The 22,839-nt window shown below is 38.7% G+C and overlaps 3 protein-coding genes across 8 annotated transcripts; 2 read left to right on the top strand and 1 right to left on the bottom strand.

Annotated features, from left to right (window-relative positions):
• Window positions 1-76: 76 nt before the first annotated feature.
• On the top strand, window positions 77-7,644 carry ubfd1 (ubiquitin family domain containing 1). Of its 3 annotated transcripts, XM_026362935.1 has the most exons (8): window positions 1,360-1,386; window positions 1,554-1,569; window positions 5,072-5,338; window positions 5,444-5,652; window positions 5,743-5,808; window positions 5,943-6,048; window positions 6,144-6,226; window positions 7,222-7,644. In XM_026362935.1, exons 1-8 carry the CDS (start codon window positions 1,375-1,377, stop codon window positions 7,330-7,332), a joined length of 870 nt encoding a protein of 289 aa, XP_026218720.1. In that variant the 5' UTR covers window positions 1,360-1,374; the 3' UTR covers window positions 7,333-7,644. The 3 variants fall into 3 exon arrangements, with proteins under 3 accessions (XP_026218714.1, XP_026218729.1, XP_026218720.1); XM_026362929.1 differs by lacking the exons at window positions 1,360-1,386; window positions 1,554-1,569 and adding an exon at window positions 77-218; XM_026362944.1 differs by lacking the exons at window positions 1,360-1,386; window positions 1,554-1,569 and adding an exon at window positions 1,186-1,261.
• Window positions 7,645-8,466: 822 nt separating this feature from the next.
• On the top strand, window positions 8,467-10,533 carry rmi2 (RecQ mediated genome instability 2). The gene is made up of 2 exons (XM_026356141.1): window positions 8,467-8,817; window positions 9,999-10,533. Exons 1-2 carry the CDS (start codon window positions 8,547-8,549, stop codon window positions 10,148-10,150), a joined length of 423 nt encoding a protein of 140 aa, XP_026211926.1. The 5' UTR covers window positions 8,467-8,546; the 3' UTR covers window positions 10,151-10,533.
• A 215-nt stretch (window positions 10,534-10,748) lies between these two features.
• Window positions 10,749-22,839, bottom strand: zc3h7a (zinc finger CCCH-type containing 7A). 4 transcript variants are annotated; one of them, XM_026356103.1, is made up of 23 exons: window positions 22,704-22,839; window positions 21,309-21,412; window positions 19,385-19,424; window positions 19,047-19,250; window positions 16,990-17,148; window positions 16,590-16,670; window positions 16,401-16,454; window positions 16,279-16,318; window positions 15,844-16,187; window positions 15,507-15,747; window positions 15,364-15,392; window positions 15,124-15,268; window positions 14,874-15,032; window positions 14,372-14,577; window positions 13,801-13,901; window positions 13,450-13,631; window positions 13,241-13,314; window positions 12,750-12,886; window positions 12,527-12,632; window positions 12,313-12,421; window positions 12,088-12,221; window positions 11,551-11,714; window positions 10,749-11,458 (listed from the first exon to the last, which is right to left on the bottom strand). In XM_026356103.1, exons 2-23 carry the CDS (start codon window positions 21,374-21,376, stop codon window positions 11,269-11,271), a joined length of 2,967 nt encoding a protein of 988 aa, XP_026211888.1. In that variant the 5' UTR covers window positions 21,377-21,412; window positions 22,704-22,839; the 3' UTR covers window positions 10,749-11,268. The 4 variants fall into 4 exon arrangements, with proteins under 4 accessions (XP_026211888.1, XP_026211913.1, XP_026211896.1 ...); XM_026356128.1 differs by having other exon boundaries at window positions 12,750-12,883; XM_026356111.1 differs by having other exon boundaries at window positions 22,700-22,828.

Here is a 22,839-nt window from a genome sequence, read left to right as displayed (position 1 = left end):
AAAACGTGACCGTAGTATTTCACAAGAGCTCCAAAGGCTTGGTATGACTATCATTTTTTTTATAGTCTCTGAAACTGAAGCATGTAAAAAGTGACGGTTGTCTTGAGCCTTTGGAGCTCAACAAAAAAAACAATGCTTACATTTTTGGGGGCAAAAACTGTGCAGCAGGTTCACTGATATGTTTAGTTTGGAGCTCTTGGGCACAGTGGAACGTGATGGTGAGTAGACACAATTCATTCTTGGTTTTAATCTTTAAATCTCTAATCTTTTTACATGATTTTCTTTTTTTTTTTTTGACAATAGCAAAAATATATAAAACCATGCTTTTTCTAAAACTGAACTCAGAATGGAATTAGAGAAGTTTCATATAAACATGAGAGATTATTTAGATTTAATTTTCAAATTGAAAATGTATATAGGCCTAAGTAAAACAAATTTTCTATTTAGTAATAATTAATTATTACAAATGGGGACTCAGATATACATCATAGGGGATGTTGTACCATAAGCTGCAGCAGATTGTTTTCAATTTATTAAAGACATATTTTATACAATGTCAATCCCAGACATGAGGGAGTTAAATGGTTAGGATTTCATTGCATGTAGTGTTTCATAAATTCCAACAGTTGGCGACAATCCATCCTAATAAATCCCAAACGTCATTCAATGTGAAGGAAGAAGAAAAACCCCCTGACCAATAGCCATTGAGTAAAGTGCCACCTCTCGGTGCTGCTTTCGCTAACACAACATCAAAGAAGCTTAAAAAGGCGAGATGATTAGCTACCGCTCACTTCCGTGTTGCTAAAATGTCCGCATGTGGCTGCATTGCACAACTCGCGTGTTCAGTGATTCTGATTAAAATCTTAGTTTGGCGGCTGGTTTATTTCACTACATTATGTTTAAAATGTATTTAGTTAATTGTAAATTCAACTGCTTTTGTTAAAAACAACTTTATTTACGGTTATTCTTGAGTGCGCATGCGCTTTTCCATTCTGGCACCTGTTTTAGCCAAACTACAAATACTTTTAACTCAATGGAGGTTGACATAGCTATACTCGTTGCACCATTTCAAAACATCTACACATATGTTTTTTTTTTTTTTTACCAATTTGTGTAGTTGTCACATGCAATTTTGCTCTTGAGCACGAGTTTAGTTGATGTGGACGTAGTTTCCTGAATATCGGATACCATCCTGCTCGCTGTAATCTCTTTGGCACAACCTACAAGAGATTGTACACAATCATCATGGCGACGCAGGATGGTGGGTATTGAGAAAATACAGCAGTATTTCTGTCATAAATTCACATTGAACCTGAGGATTGTTAATGAAATAGCGCATGTTTCTAGTTGTCATGTTAATACTTGACGATATTAATGCAGGGCGATGTAAGTTTAGGTCTCTGTGTAACGTTATTCTTTAAATGTTCACTAGCTAGCTAACGTTAATGATTGCTAACATTAGTCAAAATTAGCTGGATTTGTAGAAGACTATGGTTAATTTTATAAGGTTTAACCAGTGTCGAGACTGAATTGGTCAACTTTGGCTGTTAAAGATCCTACTACGTATAGGTAAGTTATGAAGGGTAAGGACGAAGTACCAACACAGCGCACAGTATGTTACGTTAACGTTACCAGTTTTATAACCAGTAATGCTAAGCGTATTACAGGAGATGTGCGAGAACATATTTTCGTTCAAAAGTCACAACGTTATGTGTTTTAGTTAAGGCGTGGTTCGCTTTTATTTACCCCCTCGCCCAACATTTAAGTAATACTTGCTACCCAGATAAAAAAAAAAAAAAACTGAACGGTGGAAGGAGCTAGAAAGACCACGACAGAGAAAGTGAGTGAGCAGAAAAGTGAAACTAGACTCCTTTGTTCACTTTAGACGGTTGACTTGCAGTTATACTTATATACTACTAACCGTGTACGTGTAACTGTAAATAAACCACTTATTAACATCTAGCTGAATCTAAAGATATAAAGTATTTACTGTGTAGAGTTAAAAATGGTGCAAATCCTGCATAAAATCAAAATTAAATTATTGCCATTTCTGCCATTCCCTGATATCAAAGTTATTCAGAAATTCAGAGAATACGACTTGAAAGGAAAGTGTTCTATAGAAAAACAACCTGAGCTGGTTTTCCCCAAGGAGTTTTTTTTTTTTAGCAAAGGTGTTTTTATTTGTGATTCATTTGGTTTTTAGATGACTGCTTAAACAACAGACACACAATTGATGTCTTTTATCTGCTCTTTTAAATTTAGTGGTTCCTTAAAGTTTAGTCTTTTTGAAATGTCATTGTGGGTGGCCCGCTTCCTTTAATAAACTGGGAACCCCTGATGAAGACTATTATCAAAATAATAACATTTCACTTGAAGGTGTTAACTTGAAGGACAACTTTGCAGATTTTCAACTGGATTCATATGGTTTTTATTTTGTCTTATTTGTGCCTATATCTTAAAACCTCCCTCCTTTTATATATAAAAATATCTCTACACTTTTAGCCTAAAAACTCCTCCAGATGATGTCATAAACAGTTGTCAGGGAATCTAATAGCATATTTTTGGTAATATGTTGTTTTTCAAATAGTCAGTAGTGACAAATTTTTCTACCTAAATTATTTACATTAGCTTTTTACTATTCCCTGACATCTTGTATCCTGTGGATGTATCAGTGTCTGGCAGTCTGTGTCTGCTGTTCAGGTAACACCAGCCAGACACTAAATTAGCTTAGCTGCTACTGTTACCACTACCTCCCTGAAATGGATATGACAAAGTAAATGCATATTAAATGGAAATAGTTACTGCAAATTAAGATGCAAAAAACGAAATGCATTAGAAATGCATATAAACTATTATAAATCATTAAACTGTAAACCTCATTACTAGACACAACACAGCAACTGACGTTGGCTTTGAAAGTGATCTGGCAAGCCCATCGCACTCTTATCCCGACAGGATAAGGTTTGGATGACACGCATCGCACTCATGCAACCAGACACCTGTTCATGATGTTATTTCAGTGGAATTTCCATAAGAGGCAAGGAAGGAGGGTCTCCTGCACAAGTTTGTTTTGAGTCTCACTAGACCATCTAGGGGCTGCACAGTGTAGTGGTTAGCACTGTCACCTCGCAGCAAGAACAACCAGGGTTCCTACCTTTGTGTGGAGTTTGCATGTCTGTATTGCATCAGTTCCACAGTCCTGACATGCAGTGATATTAACTGGTGGCTCTAACCTGCCCACAGGTGTGAGTGTGAATGGTTATCTGGCTCTATGTGTCAGCCCTGTGATTGGTTGGTGACCTGTCCATGGTCAATGGTCAATGATAGGAAGAGTCATACTGGATAATGGAGCCTTGGGATGTCATACAGATGGGACAAAAAGTAGACCAAGACTCTTGACTGGGCCAAGAGTAGGTTTCATAAGGAGTGGGGTAATCTGGTCCTGCTTAAATGAGGTGGGAAAGGTGCCTGTTGTGAGAGATGTGTTAATGATTTGTGTAATGGCTGGCATTAGTGTGGGTGCAGTTGTTTGAAGGAAAGTGGAGGGGATGGGATCTAGAACAGGTGGTAAGATGGTTTGAGAGGAGGGTGTGTGACAAACGAGGCAAGCAGTGTGCTGTTAGATGAGGTTAGTAGGATGTCCCTGTTCGAAAAAGAGAACTGGAAGCTGATGGCTACCACCTTATTGGTAAAGAAAGTGGCAAAGTTATCAGCAGTGAGAGAGGTGGGGGGAGGAGGGAAGGGCGGTAGAGGTAGAGGAATAACTTGAAAGTGAAGAAAAGCTCCCTGGTGTCAGAGTTTGTCCTGGTAGTACTTGTTTTTGCCTTTGTGACGCTGTGAGAAAAAGATGCAAGGAAGCTCTAATACTCTGCTAAGGCACAGGGAGTCTTCTTCTCAGCACTCCTGAGCATGGTGCGTTGTTCACAGATATGGTCAATGAGTCATAAGTTAGGAGCTTAAGTACGGGCAGGCCTGGAAGACAGAGGACAGAGACTGTCCAGACAAGTCAAAAGTGTAGTGCTGTGTCTGTATCAAGGGAAGAAAGGACGTGTGGTGGGAATAGGGTAGCAGAGGCCAGGAAAGAAAACTGCTCAGAGTTCTGAAATTGACATCACTACTGATATTCATCTCCATTAGCGTGTTAATGGGGAATTCCATTATGTATTACCATCAAGTTAATAGGCTAGTTTTTAGCACATGAGCCTTTCATTGTTATTTCACTAGGATGGTAAACATGTCATTCTGTTGTAGATTTAAATGTGCTGTCAGTTTTGATGTGGTTGATTTAAATATCTTTGTCCCTCATTTGGGAAACTGCAAAAAGAGTAATAAAAAAAAAAAACTTGGCTTGTTTGTTTGTTTTTTTTTATCAACATGTGCTGCATTTCTTAGTAATTTTCATTTTTATTTAAAAAAGTAAAGTTATGTTATCTGTGGTACAGTTCCAGGTGAGAATGAGATCCATGTGGTTACCAGCTCTGTGTGTTGGACGAGTGGGGACCAGTCTCAGGTCAAATGTGTTCAGAAGTACAAGGAGCCCGAGATTTGTCCTAAAATAGCCGACCCCTTATTGAAACCAAACAAATTAGGGTACTTTTGTTAGGCCAAAAGTTTAATGCATGATGATTACTATGCTGTAACTAACAACAAAAACAGACCAAGTATCCAAGTCACCAGAAGAGCAAAACCTTCTAGCTACAGTTTTTAACAACAACTTTTTAGAAATGTAAATTAACAATATACTATATTGATCATGTTAAGAGAAAATGTAAATTGGGTGCAATTACCTTTGTGACAAAAATTGAATTGGTTACACTTTTGCCAAGCTAGAATCATCTAAAGCAAATTTAAAATCAGTTGTCTTCTAACAGCAGCTGTAGTGAGGAACCAGTAATGTGTAGAACTTTTTAAAGTTTAATTATACATCTATGCACCTTGATTGATCCATGTTTGAAATCATGCTTTAGTTTGTTTTATTTTTGTTTTCTGAGATTGAAGGCTTTCAAATCAAAGAACTAACAATATAGCTTTCATTTATTAGATTCAACTAATTGTTTTCATGCTCTTTCAGGAAGTGAAGAGGTCATAATGGAAACTGAGGAGAAGCCAAAAGAAGCAGAACAACTAGGTGAAGATGGTGAAAAAAGTGAAGCAGAGACTCACACAGATGCAGGAAACGCCACAACTCAGGACTCTAGTATTAGCAATGGGGACGATGCAGACGATAAGCAGGAGACGGTGGACTTAAAAATTATTTGGAACAAGAATAAATATGATCTGAAAATTCCTGTTGATAGCACCGGAGCCAAACTAAAAGAGAGCATTCATTCACTCACTGGTAAAGAGGTCACCATTGTTTACGTTAAATTAAATGTTACAAAGTGTGTTTAGAGTGAATCACAAAGGCTTTAATCCTAATGACTGTTCTGCTTTGCTTTTCCAGGTCTTCCCCCAGCAATGCAGAAAGTGATGTACAAAGGATTGCTTCCAGAGGACAAGACGCTACGAGAAATAAAGATAACAAATGGTGCAAAAATAATGGTGGTAGGATCTACAATAAATGATGTATTAGCTGTTAATACACCCAAAGAGGTCATTCAGCAGGAAGTTAAAGCTGATGAAAACAAGAAGGAGCCTTTATGCAGGCAAAAGGTAAGATTAATGACATTTATGCAGTATAATAGTTCTGGACAGTTTGTAATTTTTTTTATTTCTTATTTTTAACATGGACTATTATTTCAGCAACACAGGAAAGTTTTGGACAAAGGTAAACCAGATGACATAATGCCGGCTATTAAAGGAGCAAAGGTGAGAGACGATGAAGGGAGATCGATCTCTTTGTTTGCCTTGTATTGACTGCTAAAGCAGTGCTAAGCTGTTGTTACACATGTGTGTTAATATGCAGCCAAGTATTGCAACTTACTGCTTTGTCCCTCTGACAGGAACGATTACCAACAGTGCCTTTATCCGGGATGTTTAACAAGTCCGGAGGAAAAGTTAGACTGACATTCAAACTGGAGCAAGATCAGTTGTGGCTTGGAACGAAAGGTGAGATTACAGCTGGCCTCATTTTGTGAAATTCACTGCAACGCAAAGATACTGATGATTAAATTTCCTTTATTTTTGTGTGTTCATCTTTGCAGAGAGAACAGAGAAAGTCCCAATGGGCTCCATTAAAAATGTAGTGTCTGAACCCATTGAAGGCCACGAGGACTATCACATGATGGTAACTGTTCTTGCTGCTACCTGCATGTCAGACTTAATCAGTTTTATGACAAATCAAAATGCCAAGCTCACAGAGGTCAAAACTGGTGTCCATGTGCATAATGTCACTGGGCAAAACCAAGAAAGTAAAGTTTGTATGATAGTTGTGTGGAAGCATCATCTAGTTTATGTATAAAAAGTGTTTTAAGCAAGCACTCAGTGCAGCCTGTTCTCTTAAGTCACTGCTGAGTGTAGAGTGTGTTCATCACAGTGGTGGGGTCATCATTTTGCTGTTTTGGGCTGTGCAGTGGAGTGGGAAATGTCAGTGCTTTTTGTAGATTAACCTTTATGTCTAGAGGTACTTCTGTTTCTCATTGTCAGGGGAAAAAAATTCTTCAGACAAATAACTTTTTTAATCAGGTCAGAAAGATCCAAATTTCTTCCTCAAAAGAACAAAACTTATTTGTTTCTATGTGGCAAATATAAAGATGAGTTGATCATTTTGTCACCTTCTGTTCTTTTTGTATGGGATGAGCTACACAAGGAAGCACTGTTACTGTATTTACCAAAAGCACCTTATACTGTATCTCAAATTACAATTTAAAGTCTAAGCTAGTGTATGTTTGGGAATTTCCTGACACTTGCTTCCTCATTGTTGAGGTTTACTACCATCAAACTAAAATCTTTGTAGCCAAAAGAAAATATATTAAAAGTTAAACCGATTTATCTAAATGAACATGTTGTTGCACACACAGAGCAGTGGTATTGTATCCTGAAACTGAACAGTGGAATTACAGTGATACTGCTTTTGTGTTTTTGAAAAATGAAACGTCAAATCACATGCAACATGCAGTCTTCTTATTGCACGTTTATGCATCACTGAAACAGTACGAAGAGGAGATGAAAACAGCTTCTTTATATTTATCAATGTATATTCTTTAGACTGTGAACACATGTGAAACTATTTCATTTGCACACTATTTTTTTTTTTCACCTCTACTCTTTTTCTCCACTTAGGCTTTTCAGTTGGGTCCAACAGAAGCTTCTCAGTATTGGGTCTACTGGGTGCCTGCACAGTTTGTCGATGCAATCAAAGACACAATTCTTGGAAAATGGCAGTATTTCTAATGTGCCTCTTTTTTGACAATGATGAACTAGGATTGAGAGGTAGAGCCAATGATGAAACAAACTGGAGTCACCATTGAGGACTACGGAACTTCTTGGAATATATTTGAAGGAAACAGACAAATGCCTGTGGACTAATCATATTCTTTTTAGGTTAAAAGTGCACTATGTGGCAGCATAACATTTCTCAGCCCTGTTGATCATTCAAGATTTTCAGTAAAATCTAAGGGAAAACAATGAAACAATTGTACAGAAATTGCTAACACTTTTCTTCAGTTATTCTTAAAGAAATAAAACTTATTTAATGAAACGAAACAAGGGCATTGTTGTTGTTCTGTCTGTTTTCAGTGTTAAATCCACGCAATTTAATTCTTGATCTTTGTGTGGAACCAGTTTTCAACATGAAATCATAGTATAATTTCTCTTTGTAAAACAGCTGAAGTTCTTGTTCCAGTTGTGCGAACAACTTTCAGTAAACAGGGGTTTTATAGCTCCTGCCATAAATTGTGGATTAGTCTGTGGTCTGGATGTGACTGCCCATGGACCTTAAACAGTGGTCTTTTCAAACCATTCGTCTAGTTTTGGCTTTGTATGTTGGGTTATCTCACAAGAAGATGTTGTTCTGCAAACCACGGCATATCTTCCTCCAGGATGTCTCTGTATTGTGTAGTATCTCTATTGCCATACAAAATGTTGCAGTATTTTTAATTAGTAGTGCATTGAATGTTTATCAAAGTGAGTGGATGTTTGCTGTTCCTACCAGTATCTCAACAATGCTCTTTAATGAAATTTGCAGGTCACAATACTCTTTGGGACTGAGGTTGCAGGGGAGAGCAGATGACATAGAAATAATAAGATGTGTAAACACTTGGAACCTGTTTCCATTTTACCTCGTCCCTGGCTCATATTCATTTCACCACTTCTTTTTATCACATAAACATAAATGTATTAAAGCCTAAATTAAACATTAAGCAAACATATAGGCATTATTTAGTCAAATAACTAAACAAATAGTTTGCCTTAATTAAATAGTTAAAAACTGAAAACGGAGGTTTATGGACATTCAGAGCTCGGCGTGATGCTTTTATTCTGAAAAGTCCGGCACGGAAGTTACGTTCAGTTTCCGGTGCTGCGTGGTTGGCGGGACTGTTCGGGACGCGGCTAATGCAAACGTCTCCCAGCTGTGGGCTAATGTTTGATGCTAGCAGTGGACGGTAATGTACAAACCAGAGAAAACGACCGCAGAAAGGACACGTCCTCCGCCTGTTAAAGTGTTGTCCGGCCAGCTGAGGACGGCAAACAGCGGGAATGGCTACGTTATGAATCTGGGCAGGGGTCGCTCTCTGCTGGTTTCCCTGGTGTGGATGCAGGGGACTGTGGTGGACGTCCAGCTCGACAGGAACACCGCGCTGCTGGTGGACGAGACGGGGACGTTTGCTGTTCAGGGCGTCGACAACATCCCCAAAGGAAAACCGTGTTTGTCCCAAGGTGAAGAAAGCACAGAAGACTGTTTGAGGTTCAAACTAGTGTTTCTTTTAGTTTAGTGGCATGGTGATTTCAGTACATTAGGGCTGCAACCATGATTCATTGTCATGATTCATTCATCTGACAGTTGTTTTCTTCAATAATCAGTTGTTAAGTCAATAAAAAAAGAGAAAATGCTCAATCCAGTGTCTCTTAGTACAAGTGCAGGTCATCACTGTCTCATCATTGTTACTCACCTGTAACTCAGAAGCTGATAGAAGAAGATATGTGGCCATTGATTATCAGTGTGGTTATCACTCAGCTAATATAATGGCATTTCAGTTGTCATGACAACTGTTAGCAAGGACCATCTGCTCATGTTATCTGAAATCTTTTGTTTGATTCATGGAAGTGTTTTCCACCGTCCAGTCCATGTAAAACCATGGTATTCAATGAAAGGTGACATTGCACAAGTCTAGAAAATGAATTATGCAGTTTCAGGGTGTTTAGATCTTTAAATCTAGTTAAGAAGATTAAGAGAAACAAAAAACACCTTTCCTTCTGGTTTACTTCTTTGAGTCAGGCTGGATATATCTAGATCTCAGTCAGTAACTATAAAGAGAGAAAAGCACTGAAGTCGCCTTTTTTATCAACTGATAATGTGAGGGGTTTTCCAAGACTTGAAGGTTTTCATTTCATGTTTTTTTTTTTCTTTTGTAAAAACTGTGACCGCTGCCAAGTCTGTATGTACACTGGCAAAAACAAGTATGTGAACCTTTTGGAATTTCATTGTTTTCTAACTAGTTCTCAAAACGGAAATGAAAGATCAGAATTTTATTATTTTAGGCACATCATATTTGTTAATACTCTGGGCTTAGATGAAGATCAGATCACATTTTAGGACAAATTAATATAGAAAACAATGATATTCCAATAGGTTCACATTCTTTTTCTTGCCACTGTATGTCTGTATATTGCTGTTTATATCAGGAGAACGCAGTCTGTCGTCTAATCATTTGATTCATATGATTCCTCCCACAGCCAGCCCTGAGAGGTGCAGATTGTTTGCTCTATTAGTCCTAGAAATAATGGCTTCACATGAACGTCTAGTTCTCTTTGAAAAACAGCCACGGCTACTGATATCACAATTTATTTTTAAACTCCATCATCACTGAACAATTGTCCACCTGCTCCTGTTGTTGCAGGCAAATATGTCATGGTGATGGGTGTCGTCCAGGCCGTCTCCCCGGAGCCAGTCATCCGTGCAGTGAAGATGGCTGACCTCTCCGAGCTCGCTGCACTTCACAGACGCATGTGGAAGCTGGAGGTGGAGGACCTGCAGCAGGTGATGGCCTGAATGCAGAGCTGCAGGTGGCAACGCTGTCACGCTGGTGAAAGGATGACCTGCTCCTGTCACGTGTGTCCAGATGGGTATGTGGTATTGAAATGACTGTTGCCAAATGAAAAACTACATCACAGGACTGAACAGGAGATTGTGTCTGTCAGGCTTTTCGCCTCCAGCTAGGATGTAAGAGTGACAGAGACTTTACCACAACAAGATGTATTTGTGAATTCTTTTAACGGTGAAATGTGATGCATAAATAACATCTTGAAGGCTTTTTCCACTTAAAGCAAAAGTTCTATTTTTATTGTAACTATTTAATTGGTTGATTCTTAGGGGGTAAAAGAAAATGTCTTGTAATGATTTGATGAGATAAAATAAATATTTAGATTTTTATATATACTTGCAACTTTCTTCACTAATCAAAATATTTATACATAATGTATAAATTTAAGTCGCAATTTTTTTATTTTTTTTTTACACCAATTGTCTGACAGCTGTAGTTCCAAGCAGAGTTAATTTTACATGTAGTTTATGTAAAATGTGAAACATTAAAAGACCAAAAGACCAAACAGGAGAGGAGCTCGTTTACCAATAAAGCAGCAGTTTAACCACAGATTTTAAAAAAAAGGAGCTTTATTCGGTGTGTTTCCCATTACAGAGGTAACACGATTAGATAAATGGAAAATGACCTATGTTGACAGATTAAAATAAAGGTGTCAACTGAACTTTGAATTAAGTATCCCATACTTAAAACTTATTGAAGGGTAAAGGTCATTAACATATACAAACTGCTTAAGAAAAGATAACTTTTTTTTAGGTCAACTGAGTATCTGAACAGTATCTCTGATCAAGGTTAACACATGCCGTTTCCAGCACCATTTTCAGATATTCTACTGAAAGGTGCACAACAAAGCTTCATGTGTCTTACTGTTGTCGATATAACACTCCTGTAATTCTGGTAAGAGTAAAGGAGCCACCAACCAGAGGGCAGGTCCTCTATGTCCCCTTTTAAAATCATGCTGTCATCAGGCTACTTCCTGTGCACCTCAGAGGCCCTCAAGGATCACCTGACTCAATGCTGTCTGATAATGTAATACTTGCACATAAGCTCGAATATTATCAACACATCATTATTTAATGTCTTTAAGCAGAAAACTGTATTTTCCAAAATCATTGTCATTTGGTGCTATAAGATGGTCTTTTCTGGCTTTGGCAAGCTTCATCAAAAGGAATTCCCTGCGTTCCCTCCACTCTTTTAGCTCCTGCTCCCCGTGTGCCAGCTTACAGAAATCATCCTCTGTGCACGTGCTTTTGAGGAACCTGTCAAAACATGAGATATGCCGTCAGCCATCATTACGCGGATCAGACTGGGAAACCAGAAACATACTGTGGGCTGTGGCTGATAAACTTGCCTCTCACAAACTTTGAAAGTGCCTGTGGGAAATCGATACTGCCAGCAGTTCTGATCGTCCTCAGAGTTGAAAACTCTTTCTTTGTGTTTTTCTGAAGTGATGTGCTGCTGCCATTGCTTCTCACTGTTGCAGTTTTTACCACACAGCCAACAGTGATTGCCAGCCTGTGAAAAACAGCAATCTCATTTACACAACCATCTAATTTCACTCTGCCTCTTAATCATTCAAATGTATCAGGTTTTTTTTTTTTTTTTTCCATCACTTAAAACAAAGAAATCCATCAAATTAAAAACATGATTTTCTCCATTTTAGATGTTCACACAGTTTAACAATTAGGCTCTAATAATTGTTGGTGTATCAACACATTGTGAAAGATGAAATTACAAAAGCAGATCAACAACACAGCTGCTAATTATTGTTTTCATAACAGGACACAGTAAACAGATCCTAAACTGACTATAAATAAACCATCTAAATTTACAGCATTTTGCCACATGTAACTAAAATTAACCCGTAGATCCTTAGAGACGTTCTCACCACTTCCTCAGCGTAGTCTGTTGGCATGTGGATCTGTTTGCCATTCTCCCTGACAGAGTTACTGGAGGTCTCGTCACCCCAGCCAGGTTTTTGAGACTGCACCCACTGCTCATAAAGCTGATCCATATCTGGAACTGAATAAAGGGATAAAATGAGTGATTAATTGTGGTGCATCACATACTAATTAAATGTTGGCAAGTGTGAAGTGTCTCTGACAAAACTCACTGTTGTTTTCCTTCATGTAGGTCCAAAGGTCTCTTTCTTCCACGCTGTGGGCAAATGTGCAGTTCCCAATGTACTGACACTTCTTGCCAGCGTTCACATGCATGCAGATCTAATAAAAGGAAAAAGACTTTTGGTAATTCTCGCTAGAGGTGTGTTTTCCTCAGAAGCACAAAGAGCAAATAGTCGGGAAATCGTAAAATAGTCACGGACGTACCTCAAATTGAGACGGGATTGGTTTTTTGGTTGGAAGTGGTCTGACTGTTGTCCACTTTTTCCTTTCATTGGAACTTACGAGCACCACCCTTCTATCTTTAGCCCAACTGAAACGGTGACAAAGCCCAGCTTAGTTGTCATGTAATCAATTCTATGATTGCATTTGATGCATCATTTCATTTTCTACCTTGTTTCTCATGTAACTAAAACTTCTTAATACTCACGTGTGTCTCGCCTTAGCTGAGCAATACTTCTTGTTTTTGTCAGCTTCACTTAGTTGACCATTTCTCCAACACTGGCCACAGACAAACATCATCTTCAGATTTGGAGGCCCAAACCTCCTCTGTGAACTGGAAAGCTGCTGATGAAATGTGGGCGAGTTAACATCTTTGTGCTTAACACAAAGCAACACAGGAACAATGACAGGAGACGACAAGACACTCAATCAACCTGCAGAAGGCTTCTTATGTCTTATAACTCTTAATCAGACACACATGCTGCAATATACTTTCACACTCTTGAAATATGCAGGCATCTTAACCCAATAAAATCAAAAGGAAAGTCTGGATTTTGTAAGCACACAGACATGTGTGAGAGGCAACTATTTGCATTTAATTTTAATAAAGTAAAAAATACATAGGTGGGGCAAAGGCATTATGAAATGACAACTACAAGAAAACAAGGACTCAGGGGACAGTCTTTAAGAGAGGCTTACCTGGGCTCCCTGCAATGAAGCTGTAGCATTCCAAAACTTTTTTGCCTCTTGGACAATACTTTCATGAGTGATACCTATTTGATAAAAAATAAAAGTAGAAACAAAACACGTCAGTCAAACAAAATTTGTATATCTAGCAGCATAATGTGTGTAAAACCATAAATGTATTTATAGTATGGTCTAAGATAGGAAGTCTTAAAGAGTCTTACCGTGTTCATGCTGCATCATCCAGACCTTGAGCTCGATGAGGCTGTGGGCGTAGAAACAGTCGTCCTCTCTCACGCAACCATAGCGGACCTCATGACGACAAAGATCCAGCTGGCAATGGGGACTCAAGGGTCTGATTTTGGAGTAACGAACTGTATTCTCCTTCAAAATGTGGACCAGGCACCTGAACGACATACAGGACTCAAAAGTCTGCCTGCTCTTATTCCCTCGTATTTACACAAGATTTGTTTACTGTTTGCACTTGAAATCTAAGTGCAGTCTTCGAAAAGTTAGATGATTTTTCCGAGTTTCGAAACAGATGATTTTGTCAGAGTTACTGTGAAATGACTTACTTATGATCCTCAAAGTCATGCTTTGTCACCGGATGGGAGCAGAGTGAGGGCTCATCTTTGTTAGTTTTGCTGATTATTCTGGGTTTGTGGTCAAAGCACACCTGCAGATCAAATAAATGAAAGCAATGCACATTTAAACAGGTTAGGATTTTATGTACTATTACTGTAAAAGCTGAAAATGTTAATTTATTATGACGGTTCCCTCCTATCAATCTAAACTTCAATATAACCGATGCAAGTGTGCAAGCCACTAATGAGCCCCGGAAAAACAAAAATGATGAAGACAGCGCAACACATCACATTAAACATTATACATAATTGCCTTATTTTTCAAACGTTCTGCTGAAAATATTACAAGACTCATTCTAAATCATCTGTTGTCTTGACGGCAGAAGATTGTTTCCTGTAAAAAACATCATTGAGAAGAAAATCCATTCTCAATGAGACAAGTGAATTTTTTTTTTTTTTTTTTTTAAATGTAAAACTATGCTGCCAACAGGCATCACTGACAACAACGATTCCTAGCAGTGCTGCATCACTCAGTTAATGAAGGACCTGAGTATATACTGACCCCACAGAGAAACATAAATATCCCATGATGCTCCTGTAGGATCTTGGGCACAGTCAACCTGACATTAGAGTTGGGTCCAAAAGGATCAAAAAGCAGCTCTCTGGAGATGAACCCTTTACGCTCCAGAGTCCAAACATCAATCTCTTCCTGGCAGTATGCAAACGTGCAGTGGCCAGGGTACAGGCACTCTTTTCCTACAGCCACCTCTACAAAAACAAAGGCAACACTTTAAATACCAGCTCTTATACAGACCAGAGTGTGAGAATAAGGGAGGGAGGGATATCCATGCTGTGCAGAAATCCACAAAGAATAAATATTTTCAATAAGCCTAGCAAACTGACATTCATTTTTGTTGTTATGATCCTTATTACAAAATGAGGTTATCAATATATTTTTCTATGGGAAAATCAATTTGATGGGATTGGCGTCTTAGAGAAAATACATGCAAAAGGTTAAGGCAGTAATTTCTGAGCAAGACAATCTACACATTTCTAAATGTTACCTTTGCAAATGTAATAAGGTCCAACGTATTGGGTTTTTGTTGGCCTGGGCCGAATGAGCTTCCACGTTTTGTCTGGCAAATGTTTAATTCTGCCAAGTAAAGCGTCTTTTTTGCATTTATGTTCCTCTGTGTGAAGTGTGTAATCCAACACTCCAGGCCCTGTGGACATGAACATGGGAAACAAAATTACACCAAACACTAATTCTAATATCGTGAATTGGTCCGTAACAGAGTAAAAACAGGTTCTCACCAGTTTTGACGTAGCAGATTGAACAGGCTTGTTTGAATTCGTGCGTTTCAGCTAAGGGGTTCTTTGCTAAATCAACCGCAGCTGGGAGGCCTTTCACCTCAGGCATACCCACAGCCATTCCCATCGGCGTTTCATGATTATTCATCTGTATTTAAAAGATGGGTATGATTTGATTATGAAAATGCAATTCTACAGTAATGTGTAGACTGAAAGAGCCTAAATAAGATATTCAACAATCACCTGTGGAATGAATGGACCTGGAGCATAATCTGAAAGTTTGGGGGGAAAAACACATACATATAAATAAGGATAATCTTAATAGGAATAAGTGCAATAATTACTTGAACCAAAGTAAACTTAGAGGACTAAACAAAGTAACACACCTGATTTAAAGTCTGTTATGGTGAGACTATCCAGCGAGTCCAGGGGCGGCGTCAGAGTGTCAAAAGTGTCCATACCAAAATACGAACTAGACCCTGACTTGTGATAAAGTGGAGGCAAAGTTACGGTATACTGCTGGGCACCACTGTGAAGAAATGGGCTCATCAGGAATGGACTTGACATAGGACTGCCTGAGGCAATACTGGTTGGTAAAGGAAGAGGACCCTTCACTGTGGGAATAACCTGAAAGGAGAGAAAGAAAAAAAACTTACATCTGTAGTGACACATTGTCGCATTCAATTCATCAATAACACCCAGTGGTTATATCTGTTCACTAACCATGTCTGATTCTGAGCCAGCTTGGTCTAGCAGATCATCTAGATCATCTCCAATGATATCTGCATCAAAATCCTGACTGGTTTCAAGCATTGGGCAAGGCTTACTGGTTCTGCACCCATTTACAAATGTGAGTGAAGAAAGGTTGGCAGACGTGGGGGCAGATACTGGCAGGGAAACAGACTCAAAGCCCGGGGGCTCAGATGGAGTCACAGACGAGATACTGTTGTTGGGAGGAAGTTCATCCAGCACCGCTTCATTGAGAGGCGGGTGAAGTGCCACTGGAGTCGGGACTGGAGAGGGGTTTAGAGCCATAACACTGCTATCCTGGGTCAACTGAGGCACTTCTAAAAGATGTGAAGAGAAACACGATTAGTGACTTTTGTCCTGCACCAACTTTGATTATCATGTCAACGCTTCTCAAAGGTCGAAACTTACCAATTTCTATGTCTTCAACTGAAGGCGAGCCATGGGAAAACTGAATCAATGAAGAAGAAATTCATTGATGAACAGCACAAACATTTGTGAACGTATGTAAAAATAACAGTTAGGTCGTTTACCTTGTCAGATGATACATCTTGATAACTTGGACCTCGCAAAACATTCAAGGCAGGCTGGTAAAAGGGAAAAATTTCGAGTTCATAACATAGCAGAATACTGCAATTCCCATCTCTCAGATGACAGAATAATTTATGGCAGGACTCCCATGTTGTCATAGGGGTCTAGGGTAGTTCCTGAGAGACACGTACCTTACTTCTTACATAAGCTTTACGGATTTTCAGTCCTAAAATTTTGGCAAGGTCCTGAGTCAGCTGTGTTACACTGGGATCCTGGAGAAACAATACAAATGAACAGTGCCATTCAAACATACTCTGGACAGTAGCTGCCTCTGATCTTTGTGCATTTGTATCAAGCTTAGAACATTGGAAAAGACAAATCTACATTTTTATGATCAACAACCATCTTTATGGTCTTTATATTGGCATGTTTTCTTACTACAGTATATTATGAAAAAAGCCAGGAAGGATTTTATTTTGCATGTTTACAGTACACTGTGAAACTCGCTTTTATGAATCAAAGCTGCATTTCAGCAGATGGCCCTTTATTCATACATAAAAAAAATAAAAACACACTGATGCTGCACCTTACCTGAGGCACTGCTAGAGAACATTTGGCAACAGCCTCATAGGCCTCTTGATGTCTCCCCATCTCCTTCAAGGATTTCGCTTTTCTGTACAATGCTCTGTAGTTCCCCTCGTTCAACTGCAGGGCCTTTTCACAGTCTTCAAATGCTTGATCATACAGTCCCTATGAAAAAAAAAATGTCACAGAGTTAGAAAACGATGCTTACCTGTATTGCTGCAATGAGCATAATATAGAAACCCCTCTTTGATATGCAAGTTGAGGTATGGGTGTGGTTAGTTGCCTCCCTCATGATTGGTGCCCTGTAATGTGACTCAATAAAAGAGAACTGATAGCAACATGGGACTGGGTCTTCCTCTCAAAGCACCAATTTCCCAAAAGTGAAGTTATTTTTTGACAAAAGGTTTCTGAATCAACTTTCAGAAATTAACAGAGATCAATGTTATATAAACACCAATACTATCTCGGTAATATGACAAGAATTTATCACTGCGACATATTTGAATTGAATTTTTGAATCTTCTAAAGTGTTCATTATTGAACTGATAAAAGTTATTTGAATTCATTATCCTATTCCATATCACGTTTTTCTTGACAGCTTGACATCAACAATTTATTTATGCTTATTTACGTTCATTTGGGGAGTTTGATGAAACCTGTGTGCCATAATGTGTGGGGAAGTATTTAAAATTCACAAAGACAAGAAGGGGAAAAATATTCACCACTCTCATAACCAACTGTGATTACATCCCATAATGTATTAAAGAATTAAAAAGGTCAACATAAAGATCAGCCCCCCTTTTATATTGTGGGTTCCAAAGAACAGTGTGTACATAATGCAAATGGTTTGTGGATCTTGTTACATGGTGCAATAGGAGATTTCAGCACTCGTGGCTGATACATTAACTTACTCTTATGATGAGGACGGAACATAATTCGGTTACACACAGACAGCTGTGATAGTTTTAGGAGTAACAATAAGGAAGAATATCAAAAAATGATAGTACAGTGTTGTGTGTTGCTGGGAGAGAGAACTGCAAATAAAACTAGGCGTGGGCACATTATTACATTACATGATGCGTGCAGGTTCTCTCTCCCAAGAGACTGGTTCTGAAAAGGATGATGCATCTTACATCATTTGCCAAGACACGAAAAGCATTGGTAAAACTAATCATTTTAATGACAGCTCTGCTCCAATTAACTGTAACAATGAGCCTGCAGGAACATAAACAGGGTAGCCAAGTTAAGCCCTGTGCAACACATAATCAATAGCCTGACTCTAGACTGGATCCAGACCGAAATACAATTTCACTCGAAACCAAACAAAATTCTAGTGGAACCCCTTTTGAGTCACTTACGAAAGACAGACCAATGACATCAAAGTCATAACTTTTAGCGGATAGTAGCAGGGATTAGCAAGATCCACAGAGTAAAGACTAAGTAGGCATACAGAAGAAATTCATTTTACTCATTTGTTTACTTTGCAGGTGATAAAATGCCACAATGAAACCAAATGTGACCATTTTCAACACTTTTGTCCAGGGCTCAGAGATAGGTATAAAAAATTTCACCAGCAGAGAAAATCATATCAAGCAACCGACAAAATCATCGTACAATTTAAGGGAATCTACATTTTCAAGAAAGAAATATCCAGCAGAAAACCAACTAATGAACTAATACATGTTTCTCCCTGGTCAACATGGCCTTTTGTGGCAATGTTTGAAGCCTTAGTTTCAAACATTTAGGTGTCACTTCTCCTATTAAAGAAATGTGTTTTGGGTCAAGTGTTACAAAGTTTTTGAGCATTCATTCATTTCCATCACTCCTGAACCTTCGGCACTTCCAAAATGTTGCAACCTTGGACATGTATTTGCGTAGCCCTGACCTGGGCCCCCTACGATATTATGTTTACAAAATACAAAACAAATGATTTCCTTTTTCCATTTAACTGTATTTGTTATTCAATTGTAAATGTAAGTGTAAAACCACAGAGAGAGGAAATTCAAAGTTACTAGGACTGAAACTAAAGAGACATGTGAGCGGGACAGTCACTGCCTACTTACCGGAACAATATTTAAGTATGCTGCAGCTCGATTTGCATACAGCTTTTCCAGTAAACCTGCTGGAATACTGATGTCTTCTGAGTCAGCGTAGTCTGCTACACTCAAGGCTTCTGTGTACATCTCAATGGATTTTGTCCATTCTCCTTCCTTAAATACATCATTCCCTTCTCCAAAAAGATTCCACACAAGGTCCTTAATGAACACCTGGAAATGGAAAAGGACAAAAATGTATATACACAGGGCAGTGTTGGTGTAGTCAGTTGGCTATAATTTGAACAAAGGAAATCACAAGTTTTCTTTAACGTGACCAAATCATTGTCCCTATTTCCATAGCTTACCTCATACTTATCTTGACTTCCAGGAAATGGAAGAGTTGATCTGGAAGCAAAAAAGTTTCAAGTTAAAAATCATAGTCAGTGGTCAGCTGTTGAAAATCAGCTTTTATATATGTAATAAAAATATTTAAATCAGCAGAAAATAGAAAATAGTTTCATTATGAATCGAAAAAGGAAGAATAAACACTCAATATATTATCAGTACTTGTATTTATCATTTTAATTTCATTCTTGTAATCTAAAAGTTAATATAAAGAATGCAGTACGTCCGATAATACAGGTTTTTTGGTTCTAGGGTGCCATTTAAAACTCAGCAACATCATGGCAGGAAGGTGTGTGTGTGTGTGTGTAGGTGTGTGTGTGTCACTGCTGCTGTGTGTGCAGGTGCTGACTGCATTGGCTGCCAAATGCAAACAAGTCAGCAGAAACAACATTCTGTAAACAGCCCTTCACCCTCCAAAAAAAAACAGATCCACCTCAGTGCTGAGCAGATGTTGGTTATTTTTTTAGGTTATTTCTATTCGCCTGATTCTTGTGCCAATTTATACAAAATTATAATAAAGACCTGGCAAAATAAAGTGACATATACAGCAGAGGAAGCCGACACAGAACCAAAGTTGATGTTAAGCTCATTCTCGTGATCACAGTGTTGAGTAGTCATAGCGAAGAAGGTTTGTTATGCTGGTTTCTATTTAGCTGCAGTTTGGCATTTAAAGCCATCTTTGGTCTTTTGCTGACTGGACAGTGGAGGTGGTAAGTTTTAGAGTTCAGAGGGCATGCAGAACTTTTCTTACTATAAAAACAATTCAAGATTCAAAGAACTGAAGAAATGAGACACAGTCAACAACACAGAGGCTGGTTGGACTTAGGAATCTAACACTACCAACATGCTGCAATGCACAGAAACTCATTACATTTAAAATAGGACCAGTAGATGCCTAAAGGTAGCATTTACACCTCGTTCTCTCTCTAAATGTTAAAAAGCACTTTTACTTCTCTTTCTAATACATTTTTATATTAGAAAGAAATCTGTATTCACTAAAATAATGTCTCATTGAACCAGTATAACATTGGACGTGTCTTAGAAAACTTTACACGCTGTGACATCGATGAAGTTTCAAGTTGACTGCACAGCAGTGACGTGCATCGTAGTATTTTAAGTATCGCTTTTGTTTTAGGAATAATAGGCCATGTCAGATTAGATTAAATGCAACTCTGTGCTGCCTGGCACGGCTCTAGAACAAGTGGAACTAAAGCGAGTACAATACTCATCATAAACAAAAATAAAGCCAGCGATGGGCAAACCCCGGCAGAAACACTTACAGCTGATAAGACAGGATAAGACAGGATATCCTAATACTAAATCCAGTGCTGAAATTTACAAGGATTTATTTGTCGTAATATATAAAGGCAATGATGTAACTTTTTAAACAATGACTAAAAGGTGCCAAGGGGTTACGAAATGCTTTGTCAAACATACGCTCAGAACAACTATTACACACAGCTGAAATGTGAAAACGGGCTGAAATTTTTTATTAGTTAAATGCAGTTTTTCTGTGATCATCTGAAGTCGAACACGGTTATGTGTTCTGATGACAGTTTGTGATCCAATGTATTAGCGTACACTATATTTGAGTCACAAATGTGACCTGTAGCATTTCTCCAAGATAATTTACCAGTAAGGTCTGAAAAATCAGAGGACTGTCACTGTCTTTCTTTGGATTCAGAATCAGAGGTGTCATTTGACGAACTAATACATTATTTATAACGTGAGCCATCTTCTACCTACCTGGATCGGGAAGATTGTTTTTAAAACATAATCTGTTTTCAACTTTTTTTTTTAAACTTCAGCATTGACATTTATCTTCGGATTCCACGCCAACACATTAGGGGCACGCAACACACACTGGGGCTAATCGACACTTACTGGATGAACTGCAGGCCTTTCTGAATCTCCTGCCAGCGACTCAGTCTGTCCTGACACGCTCCAGACATGTTTGTATGCTTTAATGTCCCCTCCTCAGTCAGCGCCTGAAATGATAATATACATAATATACAAGTGGTGACAAAGACGCTGGCAAACTCCCAAACTGTTACAACATCAAAACAGTGTTTCCTCAGGTTGCTGAACAGGTTAGTAGAGCACTTGTTCTCTCTGACTCTACAGGATGTATATACTTTAATCCATCATGACATCATCCCACTTGGCTTCAATTTTCTAGCTTCCGCATTTAGTAATGATGACTACAACGTAGTTCCGGATATTACGGTTGAATTTTTTTGTTATCTTGGCAAATTTAAAAAAATGATTATCAGACGTTTGATGTCTCAAAGTTGACACTAAGAATAAAATACCTGTCTCCGGGCTCGGGGATCTTCGCATAAACGCAAAAATTAATGTCTATTATTGGACATTATTATGAAGACAATGGCAAATATGTCACCTTGGTGCGATTATTTTCGCCTTAACTCATGTGTTTAACTACACGACTAAAGCCTATTTATCACATGAATCCACATGTTTAGGGCGTACAATGTGATCATTACACATTCATCATGTTATTAACTATTGAAATGAAGGGGCACAAGTCAATCTGTCAACCTTACCCGGTTAAAGCTACTGTTTTATACATGCTATACTTGTTATAATACTACTTGTATATCAGAGAGGGATGTCACAAACTGTTGAGTTAATGTTACAGCCACATATAATATTAAATTACTAACTCAGAAACATGGGGGTAACTTCTTGTTAACTTAGCTATAAGCGGACGCGCCTATCAGCTTCAGTCAACTCAGCCAACATTAGCTTTATCCCGGTGATACTTTACGTGTAGAAGCCTTCTACCATCAGCAATCGTGTCTTCTTCAAGACGATCCACTCGCTGTGGAGGAAACATGATCCAAGTGGTGGTTTATGAGAAAAGAAGAGCTGTCCGATAATGGGCGCATGACACTTAGCGCACGTGTAATACCCGCGGCCGGGGACCACTGAGAAGTCTCCTCGTTAGCATTCATCATCTGCTAGCAGCGATTAGCAGTGTGTAGCTCACGCTGTTTAACCGTGGCACACGTAAACAGTCCTCGCCGACTAAACACGTCTCATGCTGTGCGTGAAACACACGGATTTAACCGGCCACACGACGTTATCCGACCAAGTTTCTAGGAAGTAGACAGAACCTAACAAAGCGCAGGCATGTCCAAGTTAAACTAGTTCCCCAACGCAAACAAAAGCGAGCTGGAGATGTCTAACGCTAGCTCCTGGCTGAGAACCGGGAGATATCACACTCAGGAGTCAACAGTGGCTGCTGTACGTACTTACATGAATGGATCTTTATCCAAAATAAGCCATATGTGGGTCACGTAAAAGGAGGGAAAGCGATTTTTCGTTTTAGCTACAATAACTCAGCTAGATGTGCTGTAGGCCGCCCTTTGCTTTTTCTTCTTCTCTGATTGGA

Source organism: Anabas testudineus, chromosome 8 (assembly GCF_900324465.2).
Source record: "Anabas testudineus chromosome 8, fAnaTes1.2, whole genome shotgun sequence".
Taxonomy (NCBI): Eukaryota; Metazoa; Chordata; class Actinopteri; order Anabantiformes; family Anabantidae; genus Anabas; species Anabas testudineus.
Note: the sequence above shows the minus strand (reverse complement) of the source record. Positions and strands in the feature narration are given on the sequence as shown.

Coding starts and splice junctions, on each gene's coding strand:
- rmi2 (XM_026356141.1), top strand. CDS start 8,547: ATGTACAAACCAGAGAAAACGACCGCAGAAAGGACACGTCCTCCGCCT. Junction 8,818..9,998: donor AAAACCGTGTTTGTCCCAAG/GTGAAGAAAGCA, acceptor CTGTTGTTGCAG/GCAAATATGTCATGGTGATG.
- zc3h7a (XM_026356103.1), bottom strand. CDS start 21,376: ATGTCTGGAGCGTGTCAGGACAGACTGAGTCGCTGGCAGGAGATTCAG. Junction 19,425..21,308: donor AAAGGCCTGCAGTTCATCCA/GTAAGTGTCGAT, acceptor TTTTGCTTCCAG/ATCAACTCTTCCATTTCCTG. Junction 12,422..12,526: donor CAATCCCGTCTCAATTTGAG/GTACGTCCGTGA, acceptor TCCTTTTATTAG/ATCTGCATGCATGTGAACGC.
- ubfd1 (XM_026362929.1), top strand. CDS start 179: ATGTTTAGTTTGGAGCTCTTGGGCACAGTGGAACGTGATG. Junction 219..5,071: donor GGGCACAGTGGAACGTGATG/GTGAGTAGACAC, acceptor ATGCTCTTTCAG/GAAGTGAAGAGGTCATAATG. Junction 5,339..5,443: donor GAGCATTCATTCACTCACTG/GTAAAGAGGTCA, acceptor TTGCTTTTCCAG/GTCTTCCCCCAGCAATGCAG.